This window comes from Candida parapsilosis, contig 006110, assembly GCF_000182765.1.
Source record: "Candida parapsilosis strain CDC317 annotated contig 006110".
Taxonomy (NCBI): Eukaryota; Fungi; Ascomycota; class Pichiomycetes; order Serinales; family Debaryomycetaceae; genus Lodderomyces; species Lodderomyces parapsilosis.
In genome coordinates, this window is record NW_023503284.1 from 192,494 (window position 1) to 206,646 (window position 14,153).

Consider the following 14,153-nt stretch of genomic DNA (forward strand, 5'->3'; position numbering starts at 1 on the left):
TTATTGGTTTTCGATTGTCTCTTCCTATAGTTCTGGTATAACGAGTCACAATCCAGCCACCAAAGCCTACAAGAGTTTCATCTTCTACGATTCTCCACCAACACTCACTAAAACAAAAAATGTCCTATTTTTTCTCTATGCTCTAATTCAACATCAAGTTCATTTCCCAATCCTGGACAACACTGACCCAATCATCCCTGGCCTCCTTTAAACTTTTTCTACGCCACACTTCCAACATGATTTGCCTTGCACCCCAATACGAACCCAAATATTGAGCAATATCAGCACCCCATTTCTTAAAACCCATTTGTAAATCAGTTGAGAGTGCTTCACACCCGGCTATGAAACCTTGCCAAAATAAGGGAATAATTGCTGCTTCATCTTTAGCAATAAGATCCTGAATAGAGTTCAAGTGATTGAGGGTTCTCACAACTCTAGTTTGTAATTTGGTGGGTGAAATATCTTTAATGAATCGACTAAAATAAATGACAAGCGCATGATAAAATGACATGATGTGATGGTATGTGACTTCATGCATTGGAGAATAGAATTCTTTACTTGTGCTGTCATCATCTTCAGGATTGGTACTAGGCGTGCTTCGTTTGTCATCACTGCGGGTTACTCGCTTTTCGACAGCCTCATTGGGAACCATTGGTTGTCCCTTGTACAATTTCCAATCCAATATCCACGCATTCAACTTTTTGTTCAACGCATCAACTCTGGTTTTATAATCACCAGGCAAAGCCTTTTTCGACGTGGTGTAGTATATTCGTATCCTCAATAATTCAACCGTCTCACTAAATAACAAAATCAACGAGTTTGGCAAACCATACAATGCATCAGTGGCAAAATTTTCATCATTCTTTTTGGTATTGATCAACTTTTTGTTTACGAATTGGGGAGATGTGGTGGTATCAGTAGTTTGAAATGAGCTGTTGGTTTTGTCAGAAAAGGAATTGTTGACAATAAAGTCTATTCTTCCTTTGTTGCTGTCTTTACTTCGTTCTTTCTCATTGCCAAATTTGTCTCCATTAACATCGTATCCACCAATACCAGTCGTCGACTCATAATTCTCCTTAATGCTTTCGAAATTTAAACATGTTGAGTCTTGAATCAATTTCAAAGAAGAGAATATACGATGCAATATCCTTGCCTTTGGCGAAAGTTTCTTTTTGATTGCCATTTTGGCAACAATGACCTTACCACACCAAGCAATGTATAACCCCGTATCTTGCATAGTTCCCCAAACCAAATCAACACTAATCATCGTCATCACGGCACAAAGCACATCCTTGTACTTTTCTTGTGTAACACAATGTTCAATACCAGATTGTACATCGTTCTTCAGATTCAACAATTTTTTAACGAACAAGCTTGCTTGGTTACGCAATGCAATTCCCAAATTCAAATAAAATCGCATTGGTTGCGAATTCTTGGGAAATTTTGATTGCAAATTGAATGCAGAAACTGCTAGCAATGCATTCAACAATGCATTTTTAGCCATCGAAGTTTTACCTAAAGCCAGTAGTTCGCCAATCGCCATTAACGCTCTTGGAAAATAGATCGCCTTCCAAGGGTTTTCAGTTAGGGGTATCACCGTCATTAAATCGGCAACATCTGTCACATAATAATTTAATAAATACCGCGTCAATGGCTGAACCTGTAATGCAGTTAACGGAATGCCTACGTGTGACTGCCTTGTTGGTAGTGTTAAGTCAAAGTTGACATTGAGCGGACTTTGTACAATCTTCATTATTGAAGCCAACAATTTACTATCGTTAGAATGATCTCCATCAACATACTCGGTGTCATCTGCACTTGTGGATTGTGCGTGTAATTGGATTTCCAAATTTTCATTCATTTGGTACGGATTGTTGTAAAAAAAGTTGGAGAAATTGGAATAGTAAATAGGATCGACAAGATGTTCTGGCTGATTTAGTAAGTTTGTCATTGACATATTTGAGTTGGGATTTGCAGGTTCTGATTGAATGCTACTAAAGTTTTGACCCTTGTTATGAAATACCAAATTAAACAAGTCAGGGTTATTCAAATTGAAGTTGGCATCATTTGCTGTACTGTTCCCTTCATTACTTGATCGCGGCAACACATTGTCATTGGTATCAAAGTTGTTCATAATGTCCAAAAAATGAGTATTCAAAGCAGCCGCAGTGACCAACGCAGCATCCTTCAACTCATTCGACAACCAAAATTGATCCTGTGGTGGAGCATCACCAAGCACGGCAATGCCATTACTCCTGTTTGAATTTCTTGATGAAGCTACGGATGTTTCGTCAACTGAGAATCCATTTCGTTCATCAACAATCCTTCTCTTTTTCACTTCTTGCACCGGCTCCACCTCATCTCCATCACGTTTGTTTGCCATTCCTTGAAAAACACCAAATGGGCCCTTCATCTTGGTATCCCCACGTGGTTTCAATCTTGACGTCAATCTGTTATTCTGCAAGTGTGCAAGGTCTCGATTCATCTGATCATATGTCGTATACGGTTCATTCCATTTGACAAAATCGACAAATCGTCGATGAAAATACTCAGGTGCATCAATACCAGCATCGATGTCTGCATCATCCTGACCATCTCCATCTTCATACGTGGGGAACTTGACTTGCAAACCTTTTACATCCCCATTGTTCAATGGTGCGAATTGAATCGGTTGCGACCATCGAAGCTTGACATCGTAGCCGGCACATGTCAACTTAGCCTTAATGCACTTATCACACAGTGGTTTCTTCAAGTCACATTTGATCTTCCTTGTACGACATGTAAAGCAACCAGTAAAAGTTTTGGAACGTTTGGAACTGCTTTGTTGGACTGACAGTGGAGATGACAACAAGCTGGACATTTTTTGTTTTTGGCAGCACACTTGGTTAATTTTTTTTCCCCCCGTCTCTGTGGGTTACTCCAATGGTCCTTTTCAGCAAAAAGGGATTTTGATGCGTGATGATTTTTCGTGCGTTCTTTTCTTTTTCTTTTTCGGGACCATCGCTAAGACTTCCCGTTTTCAACACAGAATGTTTATATTGTCTTCATTATACACACTACTTATGTCAGTACGATATGATATCCACCTTTACTCCATCAACGCCATCTACAGTCTCTCCTGTATCTCGTAGCTCCCAAACTTTTTTGATACGTTCTAGAGCCATATTTGCACTATTTGATCCCGTTTGGGAACACATTTCGAAAAAGTTTTCAATAACAGAATACTGCAGTGGTTCAGTACATGCCCACCCTGCAACTGATATTGGCCATTGTATCATCAGAAATGCAACCGGAAACCGTGTACTATCGACCGGTTTACAATTTTGAAACACTTTGATCAAATCAACCACTTTTGTGACTAGCCCCTTCAAGTGTGTTGCGTCGTAAGGATTGTTTAACAATCGCGTGAAGACAGTAATCAACCCAGCTAACGTAAACGCCTGCTGTGAAAGATCCATCCAAGATACAGTTTCAAACTTGCCATCTGACTTTAGTACTTTATCGCACAAGGGGCCCCGCAACACCGGGCCATCGGGTGTTGTTTCCACACGAGCAAACCGAATCTGATACTGGGTGTACAAACCGCTGATCAAATGCATGTACTCGAACGGATCGGACTGCTCATTAGAGTTGCGTTTTTTTCGTCGTAGTAAATCACAAAGTTCTCTTAAATATTCGAGACATCCGATATGATATCCTGTAACGACACAGAAGCCATTGTCTTGTATCAACCCATAATCCTTTAAAACCAGTTGCTCGTAAGGATCAAAGTTGAACACCAAGTCCATTTGCTCTTTTGTTCGAAGAGTACCACCTAATTCGGAGCTCAATCCTGCTAAGATCTCAAAATCCGCAAACCATAATTTACATACAATTAATGTGGGGGACAGTCGTATTTTGCTATTGGTAGCCTTCATGATGATTTCTTTTGCCCCTTCCAAGTGTGGTCGCCAACCTTGCTTCTCATTACACGCATTAGACATCGCGATTGATAGAACCGTGAGTAATATATTTTCAATATTGGATGTTAAATCTCCCTTCACTTGTTTTTTATGAGTCTGACTTAATGCAGGCACCAACAATTGTAAGCAGTTTGTCAAATATTTCCCACAATTTTCCAAATCATGCTGGCGCTGTTTTTCATTGATCGGAAATTCCGAAGCTGAATACGCTCCCTGTGATAGTACCGCTGCAAGCAAAAATGGCTCTTTCACTGCATGCTGCATAACAACTTCTCTAATGGCGTTTCTGTAAGAACCAGGGTTACGATTATCAACACCAAAGGGCAATTTTTGAAGGGTGAATCGCTCACAAAACTGCCTCATGTATCGCCTTTCGTCATCTGTTTTTCCAATCATATAGCCCTCAGGAACAATTTCAGGCAAATCGTACAAACAAGACGTTACTTCTGCCTCAGGATCAGCAAACTCTTGAACATTACCTGCCACTGGGGCCATTTTTGTGTTGAACATAAGGTCATTGACAAGATTGTTCAAATCGGTTGCCAACAAGTTGAGATCTTCACCATTGTAAAGATCTCCTGACCATAGTGAGGAAGGGCTAACTGAATCAATCAGATGGGTGGTGCCATTGGGGTCGTGCTGAATTTGGGTGGTACCATTGGGGTCGTGCTGAATTTGGGTGGATACCAAATCTTCGTTTACGTTCTGAAAACTGCTTTTCCCCTTTTGTGTGGTGTTATTCTCTTTAGAAGGTGCAACTTCGTTACCACTCTCTTCAAGGAAGGCATTGTCCCACTTCATCTTTTTACCAGGATTTTGAGGGCCCATATACATTTGGAAATTCCATACTCGCTTCGCGAATCGAGGCTTTTTCGTCCCTTCTTCTTTATTCGATCCACGGGCTACTTTTTCGCCAATTTGAGGATAAGAACATTCCTTGCCCAATCTTGAACATTCTGAACAAAATGGTTTTGATTCATCACATTTTATTTTTCGACGTTTACATTCTCGACACCCTCCTCGACTGTAATGTCTTTTGAACCTTTTTGGCAGCATTATGCAATCATCTGTTGGAAGTTTGATGGTTAGATGATTGTGTGTCGTTTAGTTAACCGCGCATTCAATTTGACAGAAGTTTCAAATTAGGAGATATTGTCGCTACCGTATACGGAATCATTTTCTTGCGAAATACGAATCCATTACAGGGATTATCTTTGGCACCATAGTCGGTTTCACTTCTTCGTCTATTCACATTTAGTACGTTATTCTATCTACATTGACCCCATCATCAACGTTGTCCACTGACTTTCCGGCAACTCGTAGCTCCCACACTTTTTTGATCCTTTCCAATGTCAAGTTTGCACTATAAGAACCTGTCCTGTAACATAACCTGAAAAAGTTTTCAGTCACTGAATGCTCTGATGTTTCAGTGCACGCAAACCCAGCAATAGACATCGGCCACTGTATCATCAGAAAAGCGAATGGAAACCGCATGTTCCCTTGGGATATAGAATTTTCAAACACTTTGACCAAGAAAACTAACCTGGCAACTAAACCTTTTACTTGGGGAGAATTGACCGGAATTTCCAACATCCTTGTAAATACGGTAACCAAACCAGCAAGAGAATATGCTTGTTGTGATATATCCAACCACGAAATCATCTCTAGCTTTCCGTTCGATTTGTGTACCATGTCGCACAATAAGCCATGAGCAGTTTGTCCATCGGGCCTTGTCTCTATCGTCGCAAACGTTTTGTTATATTGGCTGTGAAATCCACCAATCAATTTTGCACATTGGAGTGGATCGGGCACTTCCTCCGGATTGTTTCTTTTACGCCTCAAGAAATCGGAAATCTCTTTGAAATACTCAAGACAATCGATGTGATACCCCATTACTATACAAAATCCATCGTCCTGAATAAGGCCAAATTCTCTCAATACAGATTGCTCGTAGGGGTCGTCAAAGTTTAGCACAACATCCATCTCCTCCCTTGTTCGAAGAGTGCCACCCAATTCGGAGCTCAATCCTGCTAAGATCTCAAAATCCGCAAACCACAATTTACATACAATCAAGGTGGGGGACAGTCGTATTTTGCTGCTTGTGGCTTTGATGATGATGTCTTTAGCTCCCTTCAAATGCGGGCGCCAACTCTGTCTTTCATTACTGGCACTAGACGACGCCAACAACAAAACCGTGACTAATATACTTTCAATGTTTGATGTCAAATCACCCTTCACTTGCTTTTCTTGGTTTCTACTCAATGCTGGGCCAAGCAATTTCAAACATGTTGATAAATAGTTCCCGCAGTTATCCATATCACGTTGACGGCTTTTATCATCATGTTGTAACTCTGACGCTAATCGCGCACCTTGTGATAACACAGCTGCAAGAAGATAGGTTTCCCTTGCCGCGTATTTCATTATCACATCACGAAAGGGATTGCTGTACAACGACCCACCGTCTTTATAATCGGCACCAAATGGCAAGATTTGCAGAGCAAAGTCTTCGTAAAATTGGGTCATATATCGCCGTTCGTCTTCTGTTTTCAATTTGATATAGTCATAGGGAATGTTTTTGGGTATATCATCCAAATAAGGAGATGTCTCCAATTCGGGATTGAAAAAGTCAAACTGGTAGTCACCTGGCTGAGCCATGTTTGAGCTAAACATGATATCGTTGACAATATTGTTTAAATCCGCAGCCAACAAATTCAAATCATCGTTACTGTAAACATCACCCAGAAGCAAAGAAGGTGGCGGAACGAAATCTTGCAAGTTTGAAATCTCCTTTGACTCATTTCCAGAGTTCATTGGCTCTTCATACTGATAGTTCTGTAACACGTTGGTGCCCTCGTGAGCTTCATCCAGAACACTTTGTACGATGTTGCCGTGCTCCCTATTCAAATTTTCTTCATTGAGTTGGGCCTCTTCTGGGCTTGTCACGGACGATACCTTGTCCCACTTCAACTTCTTTTTTGGTTGATCTGGTCCCATATACATTTGAACTGTCCACATTCTTTTCTCTCGCGACTCCTCTATAGGAGATGGCTCCTTCTTTTCGTCAATATCCTTTTTCGAACCTCGTATCACTCTTTCACCAATGGCCGGGTATGAACAATCTTTTCCCAATCGCGTGCATTCAGAACAGTGCGGTTTAGCTTCATTGCATTTGATTTTTCGGCGTTTGCACTCTCGACATCCGCCACGGCTGTAATCCCTCTTGAACCTTCGTGGTGGCATTTGGTAATTGGGGGTGAAGATTTTGTTATGATGTGAGTTTGTACTTTATTTTTTTCCACTCACGTGAAAGAGGATCATGTTATTGTTGAGTGATATGGGCAATGGGCTTCCAAGTGCACCTATAAATGGTAGTTACAGGTGGCAAAGCTAAACCTGAAGTGGCTTTGACAGGCGAGTTCGTGATCTTTGATTGTGCGTTGACCACGACGTTTAGTCGTTGGTTTTGGTCTTTCTCTTGACTCCCTTGTGCTGTGCGCACCGAGATAATCGGAAAGGGGCCATTCTCTGATATATATGATTCTATTCTATATCGAGTGAGCAATTGCTTCGTGTAGAGTATTATCGCTGTTGGCAAAGAGGTAAGCTCTACGACATAATTTTGGATTTTTTAGTGTTTGCACAATCATCTTTATGATGTCATAGTGTGGTGCGCCGCTTTCTGAAGCTCCGAAAAACCCATTTGCCAAAAGTATATTTCAAGCAATTGTAAGTTTTTACCCTTTTTCTTTACTCATTAATTTACTCAACAAATGACAATTGCAAAGCACTGGAAATACAACAACAACGAGGATATTGTATTGACCCAACTTAAAGGATTAGTAGCTTCCAATCCCTATGTTGGGCTTATAACTGATGAGAAAGTCGTTTTCAATCCACATTCCGATACATCGAAGAAAATTACCGTTATTAGTGGCGGTGGTGCTGGCCACGAACCATTGCACGGCGGATACGTGGGGGAAAACTTATTAGATGCAGCTGTGAGTGGACATATATTCGCATCGCCATCAACTAAACAAATTATGGCTGCTATAAAGAAAAAGTCAAATAAAGACAAGGGGACCATTATAGTTGTGAAAAACTATACTGGCGATGTTTTACATTTTGGGTTGGTGGCAGAGAGAGCAAAGAGCGAAGGGTACAAAGTAGAATTGGTGGCTGTTAGTGACGATGTTGCAGTTGGAAGAGAGCAAAACAAGATGGTTGGAAGAAGAGGCTTAGCAGGAACTGCCGTGGTCCACAAAGTTTTGGGGGCAGCATCAACAGAGGAGAAAGCTGATTTGGAAACAGTGGCTAACTTGGGCCATGCAGTGAATGACAATTTAGTAACTTTGGCTGCAAGTTTGGACCGTACTTCCGTTCCCGGTAAAGCTGAGCAAGATATCGAGTTCAATGCAAGTGATGAGGTTGAATTGGGTTTGGGAATCCACAATGAACCTGGAACAAAGATCAAGCCTATTCCTAAATTGGATGATTTGATCAAAGACATGCTTCATAAATTGTTATCGCCAGAAGATAAAGATCGTCATTATGTCGAATTCGATTCAGATGATGACTTTGTTCTTCTCGTGAACAACATTGGTGGTACATCCTCATTCGAGTTGTACGCTATCACTGAGCATGTATTGCAAAACATACCATTGAAGAAGAAGCCAAAGAGGATTTTGGTGAGCGATTTTGTCACTTCATTCAACTCCCCAGGGTTTTCAATTACATTATTAAATTTGAGCAACATTGACAAGAAAAAGCTTACTTATTCGGCTGAGGATGTCTTGAGGCTTTTGGATACCCCTACAAATGCACCAGGTTGGAAACCTAAATCGTATGCCTCAAAGTATTGGGATGATCAACCGAATAGATTTGTTGAGTCACCAATGAAACATCAGAAATTGTTGACCTCTAAGCTATCGGTCGATGCAAAATTTTTTGAAGAACATTTAAAGAATAGTTTGGAGAAGCTATTGAAAGAAGAGCCAAAAATAACTCACTACGACACATTGGTTGGAGATGGGGATTGTGGTGAGACTTTGGCAGCTGGTGCCAATGCAATTCTCAAAGCACTCAAGGACGATTCACAATTCAAAGAGCATTTGTCGGATCCAGTTGCTTCACTTTCGCAAATCACAGAGTTTGTAGAAGATAGTATGGGTGGAACATCAGGCGGCATTTACTCCATTTTCCTAACCGCATTGGTTCAACATTTAAAAAATGCTGAGAAAGTTGATATTGACACTGTTGCTGACGCTTTTTATAAAGCATTACATGATGGATTATTCAAGTACACAAAGGCTAGAGTTGGTGGAAGAACGTTGGTTGATACTTTGCAACCATTTGTTGATACATTTCAAAAGACAAAGGACTTACTGAAAGCTGTAGAAGCTGCTCGTAAAGGGTGCGAAGAGACTAAGAATTTAGAAGCCTCATTTGGTAGAGCTAGTTATGTTGACAAGAAGGAATTTGAGGCTGAGGGTGGAATTCCTGATCCTGGCGCTGTTGGATTACTTGCTTTGATAGAAGGATTTACCAAATAGATAATCTGTGTAGGTGCAGTATATGTTGGAAATTAACTTTTTGTCACTAAAGTGGTTATGGGTATAGTGGTTATCGCTCACTTTTTTTTTTTACTATTTTTTTGCAACCACTATAAAAGAGTTATTAAAGGGGCGAACTTGCAATGTGACAAATTAGACACCGTATTATTTGCTATGTGTGATGACGAACCAGTGCAGATTGATCTTGACAATTTTCGTGAAGGTATCATAATCGGTGGCGGCACTTGTGGTTTGGCAGTAGCATCGCGGTTATGCGAAAATCATCCCGGCTCTCTATTCACTGAAGATGAACACCAACGTTTCCACTGGTTGAAGCAACGCGGACACAAGACAAACAAGGTCAAGAGTAACTATAGATTTGACTACGACAAGTTTCGTCCCGAAGATTTGCTTGTCATTGATGCTAGGGGTGATAATTTCATGGCTCAATGGGACGCTCAATTCAATGCATGCCAGATTCCGTATCTAAGATCGCCAATGTTTTTCCACGTTGATCCCAGTGATATTGATGGTATGATTAGCTTTGCACATTTGAATCGCAGAGAAAACGAGTTGATGGAGATAACAAATGTGGTTGGTAAAGAATTTTCCAAGCACAAGCAAAAAAGGATCAAGCAAAAGTTGAAGCTGAATGATGGTATAGTCGACATTAATATGCGTGATTGGAAGGATTATTATAGGCCAGGGACAAATTTATTTCATGATTATTGTGAGGAAGTCGTTGAGCGATATGGATTAAAGAATAGCATTGTGAATGACGAAGTCGTGGACATGGAGCACAAGTTAATTCAATCTGGCGAGGAATTAGGCAAGGGATTTGTCATTCGTACAATGTCGGGTAAAGTTTACGGCTGCAAATTTGCGGTTGTTGCAAGTGGACATAAAGGCAAGATAAATTACCCCCTTTCAATATGCCCCAAAGCACAATTTCCCCATGGTTCGTGTCACACAACCCATTTGTTTTCTGACCAGGTCAAATTCCTTGATCCACAGTACTTTGCCAACCCCAAGCGCAAAAATATTGTCATCGTAGGTGGTGGTTTGACATCTGCGCAGTTGGCTCATGTTGCATGTCTCGATTCCACAGTGAATAAAGCTCACCTCTTGTTCCGCTCAGGCATCAAGATTAAACATTTTGATTTTCACCTTGATTGGGTTGCCAAGTACAAAAATGTGAAAAAGTCCAGTTTCTACAATCTAGACACTAATGAGTTGAAATATGAGATGATGAATGATGCAAGAGAAGGTGGATCAATTAATCCCGAGTATTACAAGAAACTAAAACAACATGTCAAAAGTGGCCGTTTGAATTGGTTGACTGAAACCCAAGTTGTGGCACAAGAGTGGGAAAATGGATCTTGGAGATTGCTTTTTCAGAACAAAGGTAGCTGTGTTACAGCTGTGGATGAAATTGACTACATCTACTATGCCACAGGCATTCAAGCTGACATTGAATCTTTGCCCTTTTTACAAACCATGCTTGATCAATATCCAATTGACGTCTGTAACGGATATCCTGCCATCACCGACAATTTGCAGTGGAACAAAGAGGTTCCCTTGTATGTGGTTGGTAAGAACGCCGCATTGCAAGTGGGTCCAACATCAGCCAATTTAGATGGCGCTAGGCTTGGAGCGGAACGGATTGGATGGCATTTGCAGAACATGAAATTACAGGGTGAGTTTGATTGGTCTCCGGTTAAAGTAGTTACCAATGAGGTTAACAACTCCACCACATTCAATAAGCGCCTACAATTGGCAGGTGGACTGATCAATTGGTTCGAACTTCTCGAATTGGATAAAATAAACTAATACAAAATATACACACAAAAAAAATCAAAATTCGTTCATCAGTCTAATATGAAAGTAGATCCTCTGATTCATAACCATCATCGACAAAAGTCGGGTCTGATCTTTTCTTCCATACTCTCTTGATGCGATTCAAAGCAATTAACGCACCTCCTGATCCGACCCTCGACAGATGCTCAAAAAACACACGAACAATTTCCTTCTCCTTGTCATCGCTTGTTTCCAAGTTTTGACCCGCAATTAATACAGGCCATTGGAGCATCATGAGTCCATTATCAGCTTTATATTTCGATGATGGAGCAAATGGGACATAGTTCATAACAAAGGAAATTAAATCAATAATATGGTTTGTCAACACTTGAATTTGAGGCGAGGTATACGATTCATCAAAACAAGTCTGAAGAAGAGTAATCATTGAAGCTGCCATGTACAGCTTATGGCTTGCATCCGCCCATGAAATGACACTATTCCCAACATCTTCAACTAGGATACCACCTGCAGCCGTTGGATCTTTGACAAAATCAATCTCTCGCAAAGTTTCAAATTTGGCAAATAATTCCACATACTGAATAGAATCCTTCACATCTAATGTGCCATTTCTCTTTCTATTCAAAATTTTGATCAACTCACGGAATGCAGCATAACTGTCGTGATGATACCCACCCATGATATTGAACCCATTGTCCAATATAACACCAAGATCCTTCAACACTTTGACATCATATTCAGTATTCAAGTTGAACAATTCATCCATTTCCTCCTCCGTTTGCAATGTACCACCTTTTCTTGAACTGATTCCCGCCAACACTTCCAATGTAACAAACCATGCCTTACAAAACACAAATACTTTGGATGGTTTTGCATTTTTGCTAAAGCTCTTCATAAGCAAATCTTTCGCACCGCGTAAATGAGGACGCCAATCCTGCTTTGGGTCAGCTGCATTAGTAGCGGTTAGCAAAAGCACGGTCAACAACACGCTTTCAATCTTTGCCGACAATTTCGTATTGTCGGCAATTGCTGGATGTAACAACTTGAGACAATCGTTCAAATACAAATAGTAAAACTCCTCATCCTCAATGTTTCTCGTTTTCATGAATCTTGAATGGGCTCCGTTTGCCAATACCGCAGCTAATACGTAGTCAGTATTTGCCGCAGTGGTCAATAACAAATCTCTAGCAGGATTAAAGTATACCTGTTTTTCCTTGTCATATGATGCAAATGGCAACACAATGCTTGATGTATTGTAATAAAATTCTTGCAAATAACTTTGGTTTTGAGCATTCTCTAACTTGATAAAATCTACAGGAACATGTTTTTTCAACTTGTCAACAAAGGGCATGGTTTTCTTGACCTCAGTGGTTTCCATATCTTTGGCTTTTTCCTTGAATTCAGGGGTGATGTTGTAGAGAATTCCATTGACCATATTCTGAAGATCTGTAGCTAACAAGTTCAAATCACTTACTTCAAACATTACATCATCACCAAGAACAGCAGGAGATTCAGGAAAAGGCGCTCTCTCATTTGATGAAGGAGTCGGTATGGCAGCTTGTGAATCATTTGTTGTTGGAGGCACAACTGGTGTTTCTTCTCTCTGATCAGTATTGGTTGGTTCTTGTGACAGTAACGCTTGCATGTTCAGAGTCGCAACTTCAGCATCCTCCGGTTTGTTCAACAAATTGGCAACACCAGCACTGCTTGATGGCCTTTCAACGGGCCGTGGTGGTAAATCGTACCTAATCTGATTAGGAAACATTGGACCGTTCATCGTAGAGCTTGTATGACTTGACGTTTGTGGTGGTGGTAGTACAACTCCAAGAGGATCCTGTCGAAAATAGTATTTGAACGGAGTTGAATCGGACCCATTTTGTTGAATCGGCAAGATGCGACTTTGGTACAATCTTGGCAAATTTGGCTGATTTAATCTCTGTATAGGTGGAAGCTGTGATTGCGGCTGTGTATTTCCAACATTTGTCGATAGTTGCTCATGAGAATATCCTTCTAGTGGCCTAAACTGCGCTTGCTGTTGAAATGAAGGCGTAAGATGTGAGTTGCCTTGAACCTCATTAAATCCTTGATGGGCAGATTCGTGAGTGCTGGGTGTTGGCCTCGACGCATCCATATTATACAAAAGCTTTCTTCCCGCCGTTGGATCTTGATTCGACATTACCGACAACGGGTTGGTGGCAATATATGGCACTTTCAGTATCTCATACACCCTACGCTCTTTGTCAGGCAACAAGGACTCACCAGCTTGTAACTTTTGTTGTCTCTTCAGAACTCTTAGTACCTTTTCTCCTAGTGCCGGGTATGAGCAGTCTTTTTTCAATCGAAGACATTGCCAGCATGCGGGTTTTCCTTCATCACATTTAATTTTACGTCTCTTACACTCTCGACAACCACCTTTACTATAAATTCGTTTATTGTTGTGGACGACGGTCGTGGAAGAAGTGGTAGGGGTCGTGCTGGAAGTGGTATTTTTGTGGTTGCTATCGGTATTGTTTGGCTGTCGTACGCCCAAGTCGATCACTCCGGATGACATATGATTTGGAAACAGCGTCAACGTGAATATACAAATGAAAAATTTCAAATACGGAAAGGTGGGGATAGGCTAATAACTAAACCGCTGTGTATGCACCCAATAGTTACTGACAAGACTGAGCAATACTCAAGGAGTAAATGATAGTTGGCTTATGGTCAAATAGATTGCAATATGGAAACTATTCAAAGAAATTTTTTTTTTTGAAAACGCAATTTCTTCAGCGCCTTTGTTTTTCCGTATATGCACCAAAGTGAGCAAAGTGATAGGCGCAAAAAG

The 14,153-nt window shown here is 40.7% G+C and overlaps 6 protein-coding genes across 6 annotated transcripts; 2 read left to right on the forward strand and 4 right to left on the reverse strand. All coding sequences in view use genetic code 12, as the record gives it.

Moving 5' to 3' along the window:
* Positions 1 to 142: 142 nt before the first annotated feature.
* Positions 143 to 2,860, reverse strand: ARG81 (Arg81p; the record flags this gene model as incomplete). The annotated part of the gene is made up of 1 exon (XM_036811848.1): positions 143 to 2,860. One exon carries the CDS (start codon positions 2,858 to 2,860, stop codon positions 143 to 145), a length of 2,718 nt encoding a protein of 905 aa, XP_036668244.1.
* Positions 2,861 to 3,065: 205 nt separating this feature from the next.
* CPAR2_700890 (uncharacterized protein) lies at positions 3,066 to 4,790 on the reverse strand (the record flags this gene model as incomplete). The annotated part of the gene is made up of 1 exon (XM_036811849.1): positions 3,066 to 4,790. One exon carries the CDS (start codon positions 4,788 to 4,790, stop codon positions 3,066 to 3,068), a length of 1,725 nt encoding a protein of 574 aa, XP_036668245.1.
* A 426-nt stretch (positions 4,791 to 5,216) lies between these two features.
* CPAR2_700900 (Zn(II)2Cys6 transcription factor) lies at positions 5,217 to 7,202 on the reverse strand (the record flags this gene model as incomplete). Its single annotated transcript, XM_036811850.1, has 1 exon — positions 5,217 to 7,202. One exon carries the CDS (start codon positions 7,200 to 7,202, stop codon positions 5,217 to 5,219), a length of 1,986 nt encoding a protein of 661 aa, XP_036668246.1.
* A 530-nt stretch (positions 7,203 to 7,732) lies between these two features.
* Positions 7,733 to 9,511, forward strand: DAK2 (dihydroxyacetone kinase; the record flags this gene model as incomplete). Its single annotated transcript, XM_036811851.1, has 1 exon — positions 7,733 to 9,511. The coding sequence occupies one exon, from the start codon at positions 7,733 to 7,735 to the stop codon at positions 9,509 to 9,511; it is 1,779 nt and encodes a 592-aa protein (XP_036668247.1).
* Positions 9,512 to 9,685: 174 nt separating this feature from the next.
* On the forward strand, positions 9,686 to 11,341 carry CPAR2_700920 (uncharacterized protein; the record flags this gene model as incomplete). Its single annotated transcript, XM_036811852.1, has 1 exon — positions 9,686 to 11,341. One exon carries the CDS (start codon positions 9,686 to 9,688, stop codon positions 11,339 to 11,341), a length of 1,656 nt encoding a protein of 551 aa, XP_036668248.1.
* Positions 11,342 to 11,384: 43 nt separating this feature from the next.
* LYS143 (Lys143p) lies at positions 11,385 to 13,877 on the reverse strand (the record flags this gene model as incomplete). Its single annotated transcript, XM_036811853.1, has 1 exon — positions 11,385 to 13,877. The coding sequence occupies one exon, from the start codon at positions 13,875 to 13,877 to the stop codon at positions 11,385 to 11,387; it is 2,493 nt and encodes an 830-aa protein (XP_036668249.1).
* Between the last annotated feature and the right edge of the window lie 276 nt (positions 13,878 to 14,153).